Genomic DNA, 20,932 nt, shown 5'->3' with positions numbered 1-20,932 from the left:
ATATCTACCTATTGTGGCTCAAATGCTCGCATGAAGTTAGAATCGGACGTATTCCCCCTTAAGACTGTGAGAGACTCCTAGGCATAACACCATTTTGCCCGACACGGCTCGGCGACCGAACTGAGTAACCATAATATTTCAAGTACTTTTCCGTTTTCACCGTACCTTGCTATACGATCCACCGCTAAACACCCGAACGCGTACGATTTTTATGCCCGTATACCCCCTCTCCTATAGACCTGGGTGCGGGGATGGGTAGTCGGTATTCCCACTTATAACGTAATAAAACGGGTTTGATGATTATAGTTCTTCAAGCTGCCGGGAAGTGGCGTAAACATCTTGCGCTCCACTATGCCGTTATATATATTTTTATGCTCGATCCATAAAAATCCTTCGGGAACATCTTCATGGTATTGGTCTCCAGAGGGAGAGGTTCTGTCTCTTCTCTCTGTACTCCTCCTTATCCCACCCACGCGGCCGCTGCATCCCCCGCCATCCAGTCGCCAGGAAAGGGAGAGAAGTAGGTTGGGATAGGGCGATTGCCTCGACCGCCCTACCCTTGGGTCCCGCGCCTTCCATCTCCGAAGTGATGTCCCGCACTCAAGTAGGAACACGACGGACTTGCGCCTGTAAACCCCTCAAGACCTTGAGAATGAACGGCGAAAGGTCTCGCTCATCTTGTATGCCCATCGATTGGTTCGCAGATGTGCGGAAGGCCAAGAGTCGGGAGAGTCCTTTCTTCGGAGCCGGTACCGTGGAACGGGTATTGGCGGCATCTGGAAGAAATCAGCTCGAAAACGAGGGTGCCAAAGGCATATCTTGCAGTCTGTCAATGTGAGTAGAGGATTGGGGGGTTACAAGAAGGAGGGCGGCTCGGGTCCTTTGGCATGTCCTGGGAGTGGCATGTCGGGAGATATCGAGTTCAGAGGCCGGCGCGTAAGGGGAGGGGCCCAAGTGCATGAACTGCTCTCAAAGATCTCCAATAAACCATGTGGAAAGTATCCTTCTTGAGGGTGCAATTCATACCAGAGCTTCTTAGCCATCGGCCTCTATAGCTGGCCCTCCGCAGCTTTCTGTTGGAAGACAGAGAAGACTTAACCTCTTCGCAGTACAGGTATTCTTTATTTATTAAGCTGAGTTCAAACTTGTTTATTACTATGATAGATTAAAAAGTGAACATTTTTGTATTCCATAGAGTATTTATTAATATACTCAAGTGGTTATTATCATAAACAGGTCATTATCAAGAGGTGGAAACCGGTTGAGTTTAAAAATAAATACCGCGAGGAAAACAAAAATGTTTACTGCTTAATCTATCACGTCACCATTCCACATATTGATAATGAACTCGTATACCATTGATTTTTGCATTGCTACCAAAAAGTATTTGTTTTCACCGTGCGGCATTAATGATGAAAATTTGTAACTTATTTAGTTTCATCTCATCGTTGGCTCCCATTCCTTATTCTACCTGCCTGCCTTAACCACCATTTCGTATTAAAAAATAATGATATGATAATTTAGGTGTATAAAACGTGATAAGCTTAGGTTTCTAAAATCAAAGAGTTAAAAAGGCATCCACACCCTCAGTTTTAATTATCTTATGTATTTTTCATCATCAACTTTCTACTCAAGATCGAAAAAATGAACGCCCTATCAATGACATTATTCTTACTTAAAAACAGAAGCATTTTACTTCATTGAAAAAACTAGAGCTCCTGTACATCCTATTTGTCTCTTGATTGTTAATAGAACTTATTATAAAAATTTTTCTTTATAATTTTATTATCTCAATTGTGTGACCGTGGTTATAGCTATTGCCTGGGGATCGAAGGGTCTCTAGCACAAATATCGGATTAAGCATTTAGACACCCACGGCGTAATTTCTCGAAGCCGCAGGGAAAGCAACCGTCCCTCGCTTCAATCAAGATCAAAATGCATTCATTTGGGAACTGAAAGCCACTTTTCTTGGCTGATAGTATCTGAAAATAAAAATCTTCTCTTCGAACCATTGCAAATTATCTATTCGGATATATTTTACATCATTTATGGTACATTCATACTGGCTATATCAATTTAAAACATTTAAACAAAGTTAACTAATGTGAAATAGGGCTAAATGCGTTTAAGTATTGCGAGAATTAATTGTTTTCATTTTGATGGATCATACAACAGATGATCGCATTTCTCGTGGTATAATTTCGTGATAGACAGTTTTAACTCCTATCTCTTTACTGGAACTTCAATCAAAAACTCTAAAAGAAATAGAATGAAAAATAACACTCCAGGTTGAAAATACTGCGATAGTATTGTGCATCAAATCGAAATACTGTTCACATAGGTATATTTTTAATCAGTTTTGATACACTTTAATACAAGTATGACCGAAAGATTTTTTGATATCACTGCAATCAATGTTAATTCTCATATATGAGTTTATAGAAGTCAATGCGTCTTTAATGAGGACTAAGAAAAATAAATCTTAAAGCGGAGCCAGTAATTGATTCCTTTTCTAAGTAATATGCTATTGGTAAATATTATCCATGATAAAGTGGAGAAAAATCTGGCAAGAACTAAAGGGAAATAAATAAATGCCTTGAATGACTAAGTAGTCAGTTAATTTATATTTTTTTATGAGATTCCATGTCGGTAGATAAATTTGTTGAACTTTTCTGGAGATTCCTCATGACTGAAGGAATCAATATTCGTGATTTCCCCTGTATGGGCAAGACTTTGCGATTTATCGGTTACAACTACCTAAGGCCCGTCTCCGTCACCACAGCTATCAATTCTCATTATCGGTGTGGCAGTTTGAATCTCTCCGAAGCGAATAGACAGCTCCTCAACGTCCCCGCGTATGTTCATTACCCCAAAACTCGCGTTCCTTTCCCTGATGGAAACGAATCCTTATTTAATTGGATTACCATCTTCCGAGAACCCGCATACGACGCTGCGCCGCGCTCCCTTAAGCTCTGATTCATAAGGGAGAGGTCAGCTGGTAGGTCTCCGTGGTGATTAATCAGGGTTCAATTGAATAATCGCCTACGAACAGTGTTACGTGCTCCATGATGTCGTTCGTAAACACGAGATGAAGATGTTCCGTGAAGTGTTCTCTCCGTGATTTCCCGTGGGATAGCTGGAACAGAAAAATTTCTGGCTTCCTTTATTTTGTCGAACTTAATGTCGTCATAATCCTATGGATCATCATTTTTAGTACGTTAGGTCGTTTAAATTTCTCAAGCATGAATATCGTCGGTATTTGGTGCTTGTGAGATTCATTATGATGCCTCCTAACGCACTTTTATGAAAGAATATTTTCCAATTTCCTATGCACAAATTTAGATTGATTGAAAAATTTCCGGTGGGTATCATCTTTCGATAAACGCGGATATTCGTCCGTCATTATTACTATAATTGGCTCAGCATTCAACACCTGCGAGTTAAGTCACCATCCATATTCTGCAAATATTTCCTTGGAGGAAATATTTGCAGAATATGGATGGATTATTTGTGATCATGGAATGCACCTAACGTACTCTTTGGTCGTCAATGACTGTTTCATTAAATATATGAAATGATTCATACTAAATTATTAGATTTTTTATACCCTTCCATGCATCATTTATAAAGCTTCTCCTTCGAAGATTCATTATTAATGGTCGTAACTAAAGTTAGGGTCAGGTACGTCCGCATTTGGTAGTTTATTAGTGAACCCGATTAATGCACGTACCTATGTAATACATAATTTAAATTTGAGTAGAGCACTTTACGTGAATAGTCCTCCATAAAAGCTAACACGCAAACTTAGTTTTCTGTTGCCAAAACTGGTTTACAGTTAGTGGAAATGCCCTTCATTATGAATGAAAGTGCATCGTAGATTCCACCAAATGCGGAAAACTTTTATTGATTCAGATTTTATTTTAACCTGACTTTTGCTATCTCTCTTTAATGTAACTACGCCTAATATATGGTAAATAAATACGCATTTACCGCGAGGCTCCTATCAAAAAGTGCGAATTTAGCAAAAACATTGGTAAATCCATCCCTATATTACTTAATTTGACGAGAAAAGACTTATCATCATATTAAGCGATAGCTATTTTCTTTTTTTTATTAATATGACCACATTTGATTAAGTATGGTATTAACTAAAATATTTGGTGAATTTATTTGGCAATATATTTATTCATGAATTACAAATTAAACTGATACTTTTGGATTACTAGCATTCGCTGGTCAGTGGTCAGACATGATCAATGAAAATAGAATGCTATAATTTTCACCGTTTGAGTATTATAATATTTCGCATTTTTTCAGGTTCCCGAGATTTATATTATTTCTTTTTGTTCTTTGTTATATTTGTATTTCAGTAGGTAAGCATTTGTTTTTTCTTGTTGAATCTCTGCCTTGAAATGTTTTTTCTTCCTTCTGTTCATGAGAAGTCCATGTGATATTATAGATATTAAGTGATAACTGCTTGATGCAATTTTATGTATATTTTTATAAATTGAAGCATTGACATGGAAACGGTGGTATATACGCATATATACTACTTTTAGAATACTATGCATAGTATAGATGAACATAAATGTATCATTTTCTACGAATATAAGCTTCATAATGTAGGCAAATGTCTTTCTTTCGTCTCTTGAAAAATTCAAATTTAGTGACTTGTTACCTTTCCCATATCAAAGCTTTAATTCACCATTGCCAATGTAATACTTACCAGTTATATGATTTTGGTATAAAATAGATATCAACCAATTTTGCCACATAAGTGACAAAAAGAAAAAAAATAATTTTGACTTAATCTTTTGAAAAATGATTCGGCATGCTTCTATTAAAAAAATGTTTACTGGCCGAAGTTTGGCCGTTGCTTTTTCTTAAGCAGGTGGTGTTTCATTGATATCACTTCTTCACCATTGGCAGTGATTGCAAATATTGATACAAAGGGTAGTTTTTTTGCACCATTTTGTCCTAATTTATAGTTTGGTTAAATTTTATTATATAAAGTGATAGTTAAAATTCAACACTTTGTATCACCTTAGGCATGTAGACTTACTTATACGTGATATTGGTGGTATAAAAATTGACAAATTTTATAGGGAAAAAGGACATATAATCCAGCATGTGTAAATGATCCCCATCGGTGTCTAAAACTTTTCAGTCATTGAATGAATTAAAGCTAACTTAATATATTTACTACTCCTTTGGGGTTGTCTCTTTTTTTTTGTAACTACGCAAAAACCGTTTCAACGTCACATCTTATTCTCCTTCTTCTTCTTCTCCTCCCTCTTTACTACGACGGTTTTCTCAATCCATCTCAGCCTACGTCTTTACCTATTTGCTAGCTTCTCTCATTCTTCGTCTTCAGTAACGGATTGACGAGTTCTTAACTTTTGACTTGCTGCTCATGTTTGCTTTAACTTTTACATCGCTGTCTTCATGACCCATTTATTTTGTCGTATTCCTAACATAGCTAAATTTTTACCTGGAAAAACGCTTACCTCTCTGTATTTATAGAGCAAATGTACCCGATAAATCCTGCCTTCTAACCTCTAATGATCCGTCAGTTTATGGACATGAATATCTGTTGGATTAAGTTAATGGTTTTTCTAGAACATATCAATATATATAACCTAAAACTCTGAAGAAGCTCTTTTCCGGCATTTCCACATTTGTGGGAAAAATACATTTCGTTTTTATTACAGACTGAAATCAAAATGAGAGAACTCGTTAATTTTCTTTCAATCCTCTGAACATAAATCTATTCTTTTAAATCATTTCAATATTGATTATGTCGAATATAAAGTTGAAATTTACAATTTTCTCACATGTTTAATTATAAATGTCGTTCGATGAATCGTGGATGATAGACGGAACGTGATTCATTTTTAATTTTCATCAAGCTATTTTTCTCACTCTGTTGGACCTTACCTTCTGCATACTCTTCTGCATCCTGCAGTAGCATATTTGGTGAAGATTTTGCCATAATAAATAAAATATTCATTGCAGGTTACTCGTAAAAACTTAGATACCTTATGACACTACCCGTTTCAACGCAGATGCATCATTATTACATGGCACGCATAAAAAATATGCTAAAAATAATTTTTTTCGGATGAATCTGCAATGAAATTTCATACATAATGGGTTTCCATTACATCTCAGCACAAAAAAATACTTTTACTAGTCAAAAACAATCGCTGCATGACTTGGAGAAATACTAAATAAATAAATAAAAAAGTGAGGGTAAGTCGTTCATGCTCCTGATACTGTTTTACATTTCATTGTCTAACTTCATGCAGCATTTTCTAATAATACTATGGTATTTATTTCACAATGGACCACAAAAAGATTGCGAGCGATAACATGGTATGGAAAAACCGGAATAGGTTGGTCCAGTTAGACTGAGAATGATATGCCATTAGAATAGAGATAAACTTCCAATTAATATAGCTGCTCCTTAAAATACGCGATCTCAGTGTTGCAATGTTTCTATGACATGCTTGTGTGTATCATCATAGAGGGAGTTCACAGTTGTCCTCTGAAAATCGATGTAAACTAGTCGTCTGGGCAAATGCTTCAATCTCTGCTAGTCGTCACACTCATTTCTCTCATCCGTTCCCTCTGCATGTCCACCTGCTCCTCCTCTTCGCACTTAGTGGTCCCACCGTAACATTGCGACGCAAGTACAGCTATCGCGCCTCGCCGTTCATTTGTTTTGCGGCCATTGCCACCCGTCAATTGTTTTACGCTCGTCAAGCACGTCCGTCGTGCGACGCATTGATTGATTCGCTTTTTGAGTGGCCGGTTTGCACACCCTATGGTCGTTTGGGACGAAATTCGTTATTTTCTAAGAGCCAACGCCGAGTCCTTTCCTGCAGGATCTAGGGATGTGTTGGCTAAGGCTGATTTCCTAGTCGTTTAAAATGCTTCCCTTCACCTAATAACTACCTTGGAATGAATTGGATGACTAATATCAAGTGTCCATCGTTAGCTTAAATGAGAGATCCTCACTATTAGACATTCCTCTCTCCAACACATACTCATTGATTATTTGTATTGATTACTTCTATTCTATTTAATGGAAATAATCAAGGGCGCATAAAGGGTAGATATTATGAGATTATGAGTAAGTACTAAAGAAGTGATCCTTATTCAACATTGCTGAAAGCTTCATAGTCGCTTAGGCTATCGTGCATGCTATCTGTGATTATTTTCAAACTTGGTCTCTTTGGCATAGGCGTCTGAATAATGCTGGACTACAATTTGAAAATCCAATAGCACAGCAAAACGAAAAGAGAACTTGAGATTTGCAAAGGTCAAATAAATCAAGTGAAAATGACGATGGAAAAAATATTAAATGGGCATTTATTGCAACACAAATATTTTAGCGCAATATGTGTAACAATTGAAGTGTTTTGAATGGAATCCTCTCAGTTTTAAGTATTTTTACATTGAATGGCATTGTCAATTCAACCTCCATGAAATATCATTGAAAAGAAGAGATTTGTATGTGTAATTTATTGAAAGGTTATAAATATAAAATTTTAGCTGCTATATAAACCTCAACAAAATAATCCATAAGTATTGTTATCTGATTTTAATGGATGGTTAAAAAAAATAACTGGATACTATCTTTGTTCATGAATACTTCCAGTTTTATTTGTCAAAATCTATTGAAGTGTTTGGAAATGAAATCATTTGGGAAAAATATTAGTTATTTTTAAAACTCCCATTTCCTGCGCCCTCGAACGCATTTATTACCAATTTAGGTATTTCATTTATTTTTCTTCTCCGTCCCAATCATAGCGTATTGAAGGCCTTCGTAGCGGGGAAATCTAACAATTGACAACGTAGGGCTAAACAGCCATACATTGGTTAGGTGCAACCTATCCAGGCGAGATTCGAAACCGGGGCCTTTGATTTGTCAGGTGAAAACTTCACCTGACACTGAGCCCAGCAAAATAGAAAGATTTAGACACAAGGTTTGGCATCGTGTTGTAACAAGAAATTTTGTGCAAGATACTTTGTGCTCTTGGCATTTCGTAAGCTACTGCTTGTGCAAAAAAATATATTAAAACAATATATTTAGTTAACAACTGGTCCATACAATTACAGAAGTAAGAAGCGGACGATTTAATTTTCAATTTTAATAATGAATTCATTCTTTCGACGGTTGTTCAAAAATTATGTAATTTTTATCGATCAGGTATAATGTGACGCATTTTTATGCATGTTATTTTAAGAATGAGTGGTTAGTGCTTAAAATTTTCCCCCTTTGTTTACATTTCACTTAATCGATCCCTGTACAGTGTTTTCCTTAAAACTTATAAATTTTACAATAAATTTACTTTAAGTTGCTTCCTTTTGATGTTTATACAAAATATTATTCACCCTGCGATTTTATTATTAGGCATTAGTTATTTCAACCATCGCCATTTGGATAAGCTCTTAATGTTGAATTTTCCTTGAGGAAGCCGTAATAATTTCCCATGAGACGAATATCCACACGCGCCGCTCTGAATTGAAATTTTCTCCGAAAAACATCAACATGGGGAGCTGATCGTTGTGTTTGCGGTCCGGGCGAAGGGATATGAGGACGCAAAATTATCTCGCTCATCGACAATAAGCAGAGACTGCACTCCACGTGGAGCCACGGTCTTGAATTTGGCATCACTGTTTTCACAAGAAATTTTGTTGTTTTTCTACTTTCTGTTATGCCCCACGTTATGGGAGCCAAAAATGTAAAAGGTATTATTAAACATTAATACGCGAAATGTCACACGTTTTGGATAAACATGTAACACGAAAAACTATTGATTTATTTACCTGGAAAGAAGCCACGATTGCGATATCCTCTCTTACCTGATAGTTTAATTACTTAGCCCCAGCTTGCTCGTCTTCCCAAGCCCCAACTTCATTCATTCCATTCCATTCACGTCTTCCACCATATCCTAATCTTTTTGTGGCCGTACGTAGACTTGTGGAAAATGTTTGCTGGAGGGCGTTTGAGGTGATATCACGCATCCTGGGCATAAACTGCATATTTTTTTCTCCATCCCGCCACTCTGGATGGTAACATCCGTCCTCGCGCGGGCATTTTTCCCATGTTTACGTTACTGTCCGAGCCCTTTACGGCTCAATCAACGCAGTGATAGAATGGACCATTGTAGTCCAACGAGGCGGGATTTGTGCCGAGGCATTGACAGGGTGAAAATTGCGACAAAAGTGCAGGTTTCCCGGGGAGGTGTGAGGGACACGGTCGGGGAAGAAAGGCATTGGTGAGAGTGGAGAATGAACTATAGGGTGTGGGCCGAGCGTGTTGCCTCCAAAAGAGGTGGCGCTCAGGGTTCATGGAAAGGGTTTTTCTGTGGGACCCTGACACCCTATCTGACCTCTCCCTTACCCCCTACCCTCTCTACTACTCCCACCGCCGGGACAATTGCCGTGGCAAGAAAAGTCCCGCACATGGGTGTCTGCCGTGACGGCCTCGTACTGTTTCGTTTCTCGTCGCTCGAAATGGATTCGAAATGGAATGCCCTGGGACCCATGTGTTGTTATGGTTACTGCGCAGAGGCATAGAGCTTGTATGCATTCTTCGTTAGCGTTCGGATTTCCCGGTGTCAGGGACATTGAAGTGCTTCATGTCATAATTTCGGCTGAGCACCCGATTGAAGAGCGTACTTTCCCTTGCAGAAATTTTATCTGTCTTAAAACCCGACAACATTTGTGTGTACGGTGTGCACATTGTTGGAACGGCTAGTCGCGATGTTTTAAAGGCTTAGTTTGCCATATTCCAACGTATTTAAAATTCTGCCATTTTAGTCTAGTCTTCAGCAGGAAAGTTAGAAAAATATATATTAATTATTAAATAATTATATAAGGAGGAAAAGGATTGAGAGATGAGAGGAAGGGTATTTATAGGGCAAGGAAGCACAAATTAGGAAATTATTTTATTTGTGAGAAGTAGATATAAGTATTGACCGTTATTCTTAGGGGACGAACTTAGTTCAGGGGTGGATACAATGTAATGCACTGATAACTTTTGAAGAGTATTCTCTAGTCTCTAGTCTCTCAAGTTAGAGAACTCGTAAATGTTCTCCAACTAACCGCTCTGTGGCTTATGATGACGCTACTGCATCGAAAATATTTTCATCAAAATGAAAATTGATTAGTATATCATGATTATTCAACGCTCATAGTTTACAAATTCTTCTTTGGTGGACAGAGGAACAAAATAGCGTCTAGGTAGCATGTTTGGCGGCCGTCCGATAACAGACACGGTTGAGCAGCTTTGATGAAAAATCACCCATCAATGAATGTCTCTTTATTGTCTTGATCAATGTTATTTTTATATAATTGTAGTACCACAGTCGATGGCCTCAGGCAATTCAAAATTCTTTTTTTGGTTTGATCAGGTATTTCTACAGTTAGAAATAAGTCCTTTTCGTCTGTAGCTCATTGGATCATCATATATTGGCGGCGTTCATCTTGGTACATATTGATACTGCCTAGATACCATGCATTAAAGCTCACATTGCCTTATATGAGTGAAAATAATTTATGTTTTTCCAACTTTTAGATTGATGAGCAAAGCTTACTCATTGTGTTCCCATCCCGATTTTTTATTTGACGGCAATAAATAGAACTGCAGAATTGTAAGTTTGGAAAAATCGACTGACACATGTCATTGAGTCAAGATGCGAAACTGCAAATGAGGATTTTCCAACTGAGAAAACATTGCCAATTTTTGTTTAGAAGCGCATGGACCTGTCACTCAAACCACCATTTTTTCCGAAATGCACCTGTCGCGTTGAAATTTTCGCCGTGAAATTGTACCCTGCTTATATTCGTGCCGAAAGTCAAAAGTTATTTGGTTTCATCCGATCGCGTCTTGTTTGCTCGCGATAAAATGTTCCCTAGTCCGGACACGTTGTATCACCCGTCCATAGCAAGCCTTAGCATTGTGCTCAAAGTAGACGTTAAAAATTTTATTTCCACATCCGATATTTTCCCTATGTGCACGTTTGCCATCCTCTCCTCCTATTCCCAGTAGGAACCCTATCCGGGCTTGCGTTTGTGAATATTATCGGAAATAAATACGCTGAGTCATCCTTTCCGATATTTCAAAGGGCTGTTTTTCAATTCTCAATTTGCGGCATAACAAATACTGGACGATCAACACATTTTGTTGATCCAATTGTGTGCGATAGCTCTTCATCCGTTCTTCGGTTCAATGCATTTGAAGTAACTAAATCAACGGTGCACACACGGGGTCTTTGTCGCTCCGCAGCGGAGAGTATTCCCGGCTGGGAAAATGCCGGTCGTGTGCCCAGCATGGGAACACTACTGGGCGAAGAATTTTTGACCTCCCTTTTTTGATGTTGCGGGATTTTATCTAACATGAGGCTCTCAACGACGCATGGTTTAAGGGAGTATTTTTATTGCTGTAAATACTTTTAAAGTAAGGACCGCATTCCCCTCGTAAAAATGCATTGAATTCAATGACTACGTAGGTATTTCATAGTCACTTGAAGGTGCTCCTTTGTGAAGGAGCACCTTCATATGCGATGAGGATGTGCTGAAGTTCCGTATTATACGTACGCTTAAGAATCAGGTTTCATAGGATTGGAAGATAGGTTTGAGGAAAATTAGGGAAATATTTGGTAGTTTCAAGACCTTAAATTTTTCTGTAAAAATTCCTGAGGTACCATCTGTTTCCAAGTTTTTCTTGAGCTTAGATGGTTTTCACTCCAACACCCATGCAATTCTAGCGCATTTCGATGTCAAATATAAATGAATTAATAACATAGTTTTACAAGCACTTGACAAACAAGTTCATTTCTTATTTCAGACATAAAAAATCAAAATAATACATTTTATGATAAAATTCGTTTTTGGCAAAATGGTGGTAAATAAAATTATCTTTTGCTGTACGTGTTCAGTTTTTCCTTGGAATTCATATTCATGGAATCAAGTCAGTGCTTCATACCTTTAGTATGATCCGTTTACTCTAAAATACCTTGTCACAAATTCCATGTTTTCTTGCGTAATTTGGTGGTGGTGATGTTGATGAACAAAGAAGACTACATTTGGAAGTGCTACGACGTTATAAAGAAAAATGGTATTGTTAGACTTCCCAGTGATCCCAATACAAGTTTCAGCAAGTAGCAATAAAAGCCATGAATTTATACACAACTATAATCAAAGTAAACGAGTCTTTCCAAATGGTAGTAATGAATATGTGTGCTCCCAAACTGTGCGGTCCTCCCAAAGCTCATAAAGAAAACATCCCGTTGAGACCGCAACGTAAAGGAAATGAGCGACCTTTTTAAATTCAGTGTTGAAGGAATTCACGATTTTCCAAGGATAGGTGCATAAATGATTTCAACTGATTTTCTCAAGTGACTTATGAGTGTGTGGAGAATTATTTTTAGCCTAAGGGTGAATACTCTAGCAAATAAAAAGGTTTGTCAATGGGGTCACCCTTGTCTCCTCCGCGGACCAGGCTCTTTCAAGCTCTTCCTTTCTTTTCGGATTCAAGCTCTATGAAAACTAAATGGTGAACTCTAAAAGTATTCATTTTTAGTAGGTAATGTCACGTGGACAATTTCTACGCAAAATGGACAGACGCAAGTAGGTTATTGGACCTTTTCCTTTGTTCATTGAATACCATTTCCGAAAAAAGGTTTTCAGTTGTAAAAAGGAGAAGGAAAGAAAATTCAACTTCCTGGTTATAACAGTGTCAAAAACACATTAAAGCTTTTAGTCTCCCCTTTTTCGTATAGGGTACATAGAGCAGGTAGTATCACACAGAGACCAGGTAGTACCTTTTAATTCGCGCGATCATTTCTAACAATTTTTTTTTTCATTTTTATTACACATGAGAAACTAAAATGCCGTGTCTCAAAAAATGGGAAATCTTTTCCCAAGGGACTAGTTTAAAATAGCCTTCTACAACCCAAATAGCCAAATGAATAATACAAAGGACAGGTAGTATCTCATACAGACCTTTGGACATCTTTGGAAGAATGTGGTTTGTATACACCAATGTATAATGACTGTGGGAGTACTTTTGTGGGTCTAACGGAAAGATCCTTTCGCAGTATGGATAAAGAATACCGGAGATGCTACTTTAATGGGAATGTCTCATTATCTTATTTGCCTAAATGTCTGCTACAAGAAGGTCATGGAAGTAAATTGAAACCCGATACTCAATGCGTGACGAAATAAGGGTGAATGAATTATTAAATTGCTGTACTATCAAATGTTCTTAACTTTTCACTACACTATTCTTTTTCATAAACTGATGTTTTTCTTCCCGAGTAGGCTTCCGCGGACATTATGACGATAGGCAGCGATTATTCCGGGTTTCTTTCCGCGTTTATCCATTTTTTACTTACGTGTGACAAACGCGCGCACGTCCGACCCCGGCTAGCGGTTGCGTTACACTGAGGGGCGAGAGGAAAAGGTACAGGCACGAACAACTCAATACAAAACTAGGGCGACGAAATATTTAGGCTCAGTTACATTGCCCAGTAAAAATGGATAAACGCGGAAGGGAAACCGGAAGAATCTCTGCCTGCTGACGTTTTTCTTATATACCTCAATCTACGTTGGTATCCTAAATTACAAAAATGTCAGCCACCTCCGGTGAAATTATTAACCCTTAACCACATAGCTTTGTTCTCACAGACCTCAGCGATTTAATAATCGTAAATATTCGGCGCCCTAGTTTCGCATTGACTTGTTCGATCTTGTACCTTTTCCTATCTCCCCTCAGTGTCGTGCAACCGCTCTCCGGGGTAGGACGTGCGCGCGTTTGTCACAGGTAAGAAAAAAAAGCTTCTTCCTCAGGTCTGAGAGACCTATGTTAGGTGGTTATGTGATTTTTCTCTATATAGCTATTTATTTTTCATTGGTTATTTATTTAAAATGGCCCTAAATGATGATGCTATCGTGTATTAGTTGGAGCACGATTTGTCAGACGAAGAAAACTTACCGAATGACGAATATAGCGATATTGAGTCTAATATTGGGCTTGATAATGTTTTGTAAGAAAGTGCCTCCGATTCCGAATGCGTCAAACGGTATTCATAATTCCACAATATTGTTTCCTGAAGCTTAAGTCAATATCAATAGTTTTAATCAGAAGGTGTTGAACGTTTATCTGATATTCGATAGAGACCAGGGAAGAAGAATTATTTCGGTAGGAATAGCTTTCGTTGGTCAAGTGTCCCAGTCTCCGTGATCTAGAACTTAAAAGCATAATATAATGCAGGAAACACCAGGTATAAAGCCAGCATGTAGTAATGAGATGATTCTTTTGTCTTCTTCACTAGATATACGGTAGCATTTTTTTACCAAAGAAATGCTTAATAAAATTGTTTTTCACACTATTTGAAAGTTAGAGAAATCCGACCAAACTATCAAATAGCCACTTCAAGATTTAAATTTCGTAGAATTGAAAGCATTTATAGGTTTTCTATTTTACACTGTAATCTTCAGGGAAAACCATGAAGATAATATATCATGTTTTAGCAATGACGGCACAGAAAGGGAAATATATCGCAAATAAGGAAAAACTGGTTTGAAGTATTGCCATATTCAATACATTTTGATGGTGTCAACCCGAGCAGCTGGTCGAGAAATTGATGCATATGCCCCTATCGCTGATATTTGCAACCTTTATTTACCGCTTTCAAGCTGTATATGCAATCAAAAGTTACGCTTGTCTATATGAGATGTTGGTCAATCGTACTGGTCTATTTGATATTAAACATCTATTTGGGGATAGAAATACCTCTTTTTTATTATTTTGACTTGCCTTCATGGATACACTTTAGAATGTTATTTGCATTGCTAAAACGTATCCTTTTCACACTGAACCAACCAAATGTAGTCACCTAGTAGCAAGTTAATTCCATGAAAGAAAGCTTGGAGTACAAAATCTAAGAAAAATTTTACCTATCAAGTTATCACAATATACTGTTCTACCGCAATTATTTATTATATATTTACTGATTCATTCGTATGATATTCTTGTGAAAAATTTCATACTTTTGTGCCATTGCTCCAGATGCGCCAATAATTAACTTTTAAAGCCACAAGAGACGAAACCTTGAGCATGCGTTGCGTTAGTAAGGAAACAATGCAGTCCCCGAAAAAAGATTATAGGATAATGCTGATTATTTGCTGGTACTTAACCTCCATTCTCATCTCATAGAATTGGATGATGCTTGGTGTGATTACTTTTAGGAGTATCCGTTTTACCTATAAATTTAGAATTTGGACCCTTTTTTCAGCTGATGGCAGCTTAGTCAGTGTTTTTCATCGTGTTCGCTTACATGAGATATGCCAAGTAGAACCTGCGTTTTTGTCAGAAGAGCAAAAGTCATTCAGTGCTTCTGGGATAAGTAGGAGATGTCATGTCAGGCATTTTTTGAGCGGAGTGCCCTTTGTAAAAAAAGGGAAAATCTGCGGATCGTAAGGTTTTCTCGGTGAATTCGGGATATCACATTCATGCAAAGGCTTTATCAATGAGTAGTAGTTGTGGTCACGGTTTCCGGCATTCGACCACGTTATTTGATGTGTGATGACAATAACGTCGAATGATGCAAAAAGCAGAAGAAGTAGTTTTAGCGGTCATTTTTCACTCGGGTTTGCTCAGATTGCCTGTTTGCTTTGATTAACATTTCGGATAGTACGACTCCAGGAAATCAGATCACATCTGAGTGAAAAACAACCGCTACTACCACCATTTCGGCGTATACTATGCACAGGTCCATACTGCATCTCACTCCGTAGATACTGAGGGGATTGGCGGCGTAACTGTCGTCATTATGCACCAAACAACGCGGTGGAATCCCGGAAACCATGATCATGTCAGTACGTCATGGTGTGCGATACATTGGGAGACCGAGGTGCCTTGAAAGGAAAAATTATGTCCTAACGAGGGCCAGTTCGTAATATGGCAGTTTTTGTCGATTAAGCCTTATCAATCTCTGAACAGATCACAAGACTTTTGTAGTCGGCCAAAAGCATCATTGAAGCCCCCTTATCACGGAAGTTCGAAAAAAATGATTTTGAGTTAATACTGCAGAAGAAATTTCGGTCTTTTATAGCGGGAAGCGTGTTTTATGTTACAATCACTTAATAACTTCTTTTAATAATAAATCTATTATTAAATATATTTTCATCCTTTGTAGGCCTCGGAAATGTGTGACAAATAGAAACTAACTTGCTTTTAACTAGACTGTAGCTTTTCAGGGTAATGGTTGTCAACCACGTTCAAGCAGAATTATATTTGATTTTTATTAGTATTTTTAATGAAATAATTCCCTTCCAGTCGCAGCATATCTTGATTATTTCAGTGTGTTCTAGGTTGTGGGAATTTATTTTAACATCAGCATTGAAGTTATTATAGCACTACTTGTACATTTTCCTGTTCGTTTTACTTTTTTACTCTGATATAATTACATTTTAATCAAAGAGACAAATTTTCATTTAAGAATGAATGAAATTTACAGTGAAATGAAAATACACAACCCTGGTAACTTTTCACTGGAAAATAATGTATTGGTACGACGCATGTCGACGCTGAGGCGCCATTCTCAAGTACACTGTTTACAATATCGACAATCAAATAAATGCCCAAAATTTAAATTTTGGGTATTTATTGACGGTTCTGACATGCAAAAACTATACCATGCCTAAAAGAGCACCATATTTTACTTTAAGCATAAATTTAAAATAGAGGAGAATTCAATATACCTACATGAAATTCTATTCCATATTGTTTATTTTGTAACGACCTCGAGTAATACTAATATAATATTACTTAATTATTTTGCCAGTGCAGTGCTTCCAAAATTGGTGTAGATTTTTATTATTATAATTTTAGGCTTGGATAAGTCTATTACTTTCAACTTGGCTCAGCTGAAGAAAATTGAAGGAATATGTACCGTCAAATCAATCAACGTAGAAAGTACTGTTTTCCAAGCTTTTTCATGATTCGCTTTCAACGTTTCTCTCGCCTCCGGTTCACATATTTGATTTGATATTTATGTAGATGGGATTTTTGCGCGCCACGTCACCGAACGGTCATTAATCAATCTCCCTACTTAATTTTTATCGCGCGATGGAATTACGTTTTTCAATATCTCGACGGATAGTGGAAAACTCCAAGTGAAAAATATGTACTGTATGTAAAATGAAAAACTGCGGCTTGATGAAATGTATGAACCAAATTTGCATTTGAATTTTTATAATTGATTTCATTATTGCCAGCATTATCGATGCATTTTGAAGTTCAGAGCAAGGATTATTATGTTCTCCAATGGCTATAAAAATCCTTACTTGCTGCCTGGGAAAAATTTCGTTTCCTAACTTGCCTAGGATTTAAAGCTATGAATCAGCAATCAAAAATTACCATTGTACAAAATAATAAAGATAAAAAATAACGCTTTGGTAACTTAATATGTTACGGTCAGTTGTCAATTCTCAAAATTGATGATGAGATAAAATTAAATCAGAATTAATTTTTGATTAACTGGAGCTCTCAAGTTTGAGAGCAGTTAGTTATTTAAAACAAATGTATTGGTAATTTATTCCCCTACTATAATCTGTTGCCTTGTGATGGTGTATTCATCGATGAAGTATTCAAGTTTGATCTTGGGCGCAGAAATAATTGACATAATAGCGAATTCCATCCAATGTCCGTGGTCTTAAGCTGCATTGTTATGATGATGAAGTCATGAATTCTTGGCGGACTTTTAATTTTTTAAGATTTAATTTAATGTTCAAACAAGAAACTGAAGTTAGGGACAATTTATAGAAAAACAATAATCCACTGGGATCACTTGGCGTGAAAGTCCGGAGCCCATGGCTCAATTTTGGCGTTCACAGAAGAAAAAAACAAGACATAACTTGGTGAAATTTAGCGTGATGTTTGGTCAATTTGGAATTTACGAGTAAATTAGCCCGTTAGTTAAGTTGCTCAATACATTTGTGGAAAAGTGTCATCTTTTATCCATGAACTCGTGTTATTTTGTCCACGGCTTTTCTTACTCGTTAATGCAAAGTCATATGCTGATGTTGATCTTTCATTGCTATCGTAAATATGACTGTTATCCATGGTTGAGGCTGAGTTTTGTATCTGATATTTTCCGATGGTCCCCTGCGCTCTCTTTTGGATCCGAGGAAGGGACGGATGCCTGCGCGACTTCCCCCGAGCGCTGTCGGCCAGGCAATGTGAGGCTGCTGCTTCGCCGAGCTCCCGCATAGCTTTTCCTCCGCCAGAGCTTGGGGTCTCGTTCCTCCGGCAGAGGGGGGGCCCCTCAGCGAGCTTTGGGAAGATTCGTTGCTCGCTCCGACCGAGGGTGGCGCTGGCTCGCCGTTGGCGGGCGATTCGTCGTCAGTCGCAACCTGCTCCGTGAGCCGGTCGGTCGTCCTCTGCTTCAGCGCGAGCGCTCTCGTCAGCTGTTCTCCTGGCATCTCGCTAACGATCGCGCGGAGTCGGTGTTAAACCTAAAGGCTCTATCAGGCTTTGAGTGCACCATTGCCCTTGATACTGCTCAAGGGTCTTATCAAGGTCTCATACTTCTGTGTGGGACATAATATTTTTTTTCTCTACAATTTTGAAGATCTATTTAAATTTCCCTTGTGTTTTGACATTAGTTTTTTTACTCAATTGCCACCGATTGACCCCATTTTTTTTTCTCGGTGAAAATCCTCTCAATCCAAGGTGATCATCGCTTTTCAGCGACAGAGGCTTGTAGGACTCAAAGTGGTTCGGGCCAGGTCTGAAGTTTTTTTCTCTTCTTTTCTTCAAAAGTGCCGCGGAATCTTCCGAAAGTTTAGTGTCTGGGTGTGATGATTCGGTAGGATAGTCGAAGGGAAAATAACAAAGAGACTTAGTTCCCATCGGAAACCCCTTCTGCTGGAAGAGAATTTTTGTTTGGAGTATCCACTCGTGGCAGTTCATCCCCATTCTACTTGCTGCCTTCGTGTCGTCGACTTTCATTTCGGACATCTTCCTCTTGTGCGTGTCTTTCCCTTTTTAATCCCTGCTCCTGGAACGTATTCACTCCCCCGTTGCCGTTCTGCTCCTGGCGCATAACCCCGGAGGAGGAGCCGCTGCCCGGTATCGTCAACCGCGGTTCCCACTGGACCCTCCTTGGCTTCTCCCACCCAGTTGGCGGAGGCTCTGCGAGTCCGACGCCGCCCGCCCAGTCACCGGCAAGCTCCCGGTCAACTCTCCGCCGAGGATCCCCACCACCACCGCCGAGGTGTCGGTCGTCGCTTTCGCCCAGGAAGGCGGCCCGTGGAAGGCCGTACCATCCTCATCGCCTGCTTCAGTCCGGGAAGGACCACGGGCAGATAGTCCGTTGTCGCTGCATTACCATTAGATCTTGGGTGCCTGCGTGGTTGGACTTGCCACACTAGATTATTCTCCGGGTGTGGTGGACGAGTTTTAACGAAGAGGTGGCAGAGTGAACATTTTCCATCAACCTGTCAAGAAAACGGCCTCACGGTGGCGTCGATAATAATGGGTATTTTACAGTGCATCGTCCTGTCTCACGTCTTCCTAGCGTACGGATCGGCGTTTTCATGGGGTGAGTGCCTTTCATTTCTTTTACATTCCTTGATCGTCGCGACTAAGTGCGTGGTTTTCGTCCCCAGTCTGGGACTCTCAGCCATTAGTGTGGAATAATTCCTCCGGAATCCCTATTGCTGTCCTCACGGTAATATTAACGAGAATTTTAAAATTGAAGAAGTTTTCACCTCTAGGAACCCACTCATTGTCAGCCTCCCTCTCTTGTGAAGTATGAACCTTGTTTCGCTTGAATTGGCTCTCCGCATTAATTTTGCGTTAAAGCATGGTTCCATAACAAACACCATGGTCGTGAAAAGGTCGTCGATGAACGTGGCTTGTGGTGAATAAATATTTGAATAAACCAGGTTATTTGGGGGTCAGGCCGGCATTGACCGTTTTGAGGAAGGTTAGGTCAGTTGCATTGGCAAATTGATTTGAGTTTCAAAATATTATCCTTTTCATGCTGCTTGTGCGTATCAAGGGGTGTGAATAAAGGAAGTAAATACGCTCGCTATGGAGACTTAAACTTGCCGCTAGTGTGGACTACGGGTTTTATGCTTAAAATCACATCTTTTTTTATAATTTTTTCTTTTACTTTTGTTTTTGGGAGGCGTATGTGTTGAGTTACCGTGATCAAAACCTGTAGCATTGACATAAAAAAACTGCGTCGTTCGCAAAATACTTAACTTGACAATATATTCTTATCAAGGAGTTTACGGTTCACATTATTAAAAAAAAATTTTTTTTTAATTTAACGGTGGTTAAAATTTGGCGATGTTTCGATTTTCGGAGAAGTCACCAGAGTTGAAGGAAACGTATCTCGTTAGGACGTAATCACCAAGTTTCCTGAGATACGGTCTCCCCGTCGCAATTTGTGAATTCAGGATCAAAGCGCGAACATTTTCGAGTTAAATGCTCCTCGAAATGCGCAATTGCTCATCAGCGGTTTCAATTGGCACTTTATTCCAGATTTACCTCGGAGAGAGAAGAAGAAAGAGTGATCGGATCCCATGTGGGTCATTTCGGTCCTGAGCAATGCCCTGGATTCTACCCGAATTGAACTCGGGCGAACGGCGAAGATAATTACCGGGACAAAAACTTGCTCGCCTGCGCTGAATCGCATTTATTGTCTGGCTTTGATTGCGTTTCGGAATAGGACCGTTCGCCCCACGGCTCCAGCATAGAATGCCCGTGCTCACATATGTTCGGCAGAGTTTTGTGCAAAGGACAATAAACCAAAATCGGGCATCCGTACGCGGAAATTAAGGCAGAATTCATGAATATTGGGTCCGATTTAGGGACAGCGTTGGAGCAGATCCCGGTAATTTA

The 20,932-nt window shown here is 38.8% G+C and overlaps 1 protein-coding gene across 2 annotated transcripts in view; it reads left to right on the top strand.

The window, feature by feature from the left end:
* Nucleotides 1-18,412: 18,412 nt before the first annotated feature.
* The window catches only part of LOC124153454 (lachesin-like), an 810,730-nt gene continuing 808,210 nt past the window's right edge, over nucleotides 18,413-20,932 (top strand). For both annotated transcript variants that reach the window (XM_046526611.1, XM_046526610.1), the window contains exon 1: nucleotides 18,413-19,622. In XM_046526611.1, the coding sequence (XP_046382567.1) occupies nucleotides 19,556-19,622 (67 nt within the window). In that variant the 5' untranslated portion in view covers nucleotides 18,413-19,555. The remainder of the gene's footprint in view (nucleotides 19,623-20,932) is intronic.

Source organism: Ischnura elegans, chromosome 2 (assembly GCF_921293095.1).
Source record: "Ischnura elegans chromosome 2, ioIscEleg1.1, whole genome shotgun sequence".
Taxonomy (NCBI): Eukaryota; Metazoa; Arthropoda; class Insecta; order Odonata; family Coenagrionidae; genus Ischnura; species Ischnura elegans.
The sequence above is the reverse complement of the archived record's forward strand: the minus strand, read 5'-3'. Positions and strand labels throughout refer to the sequence as shown.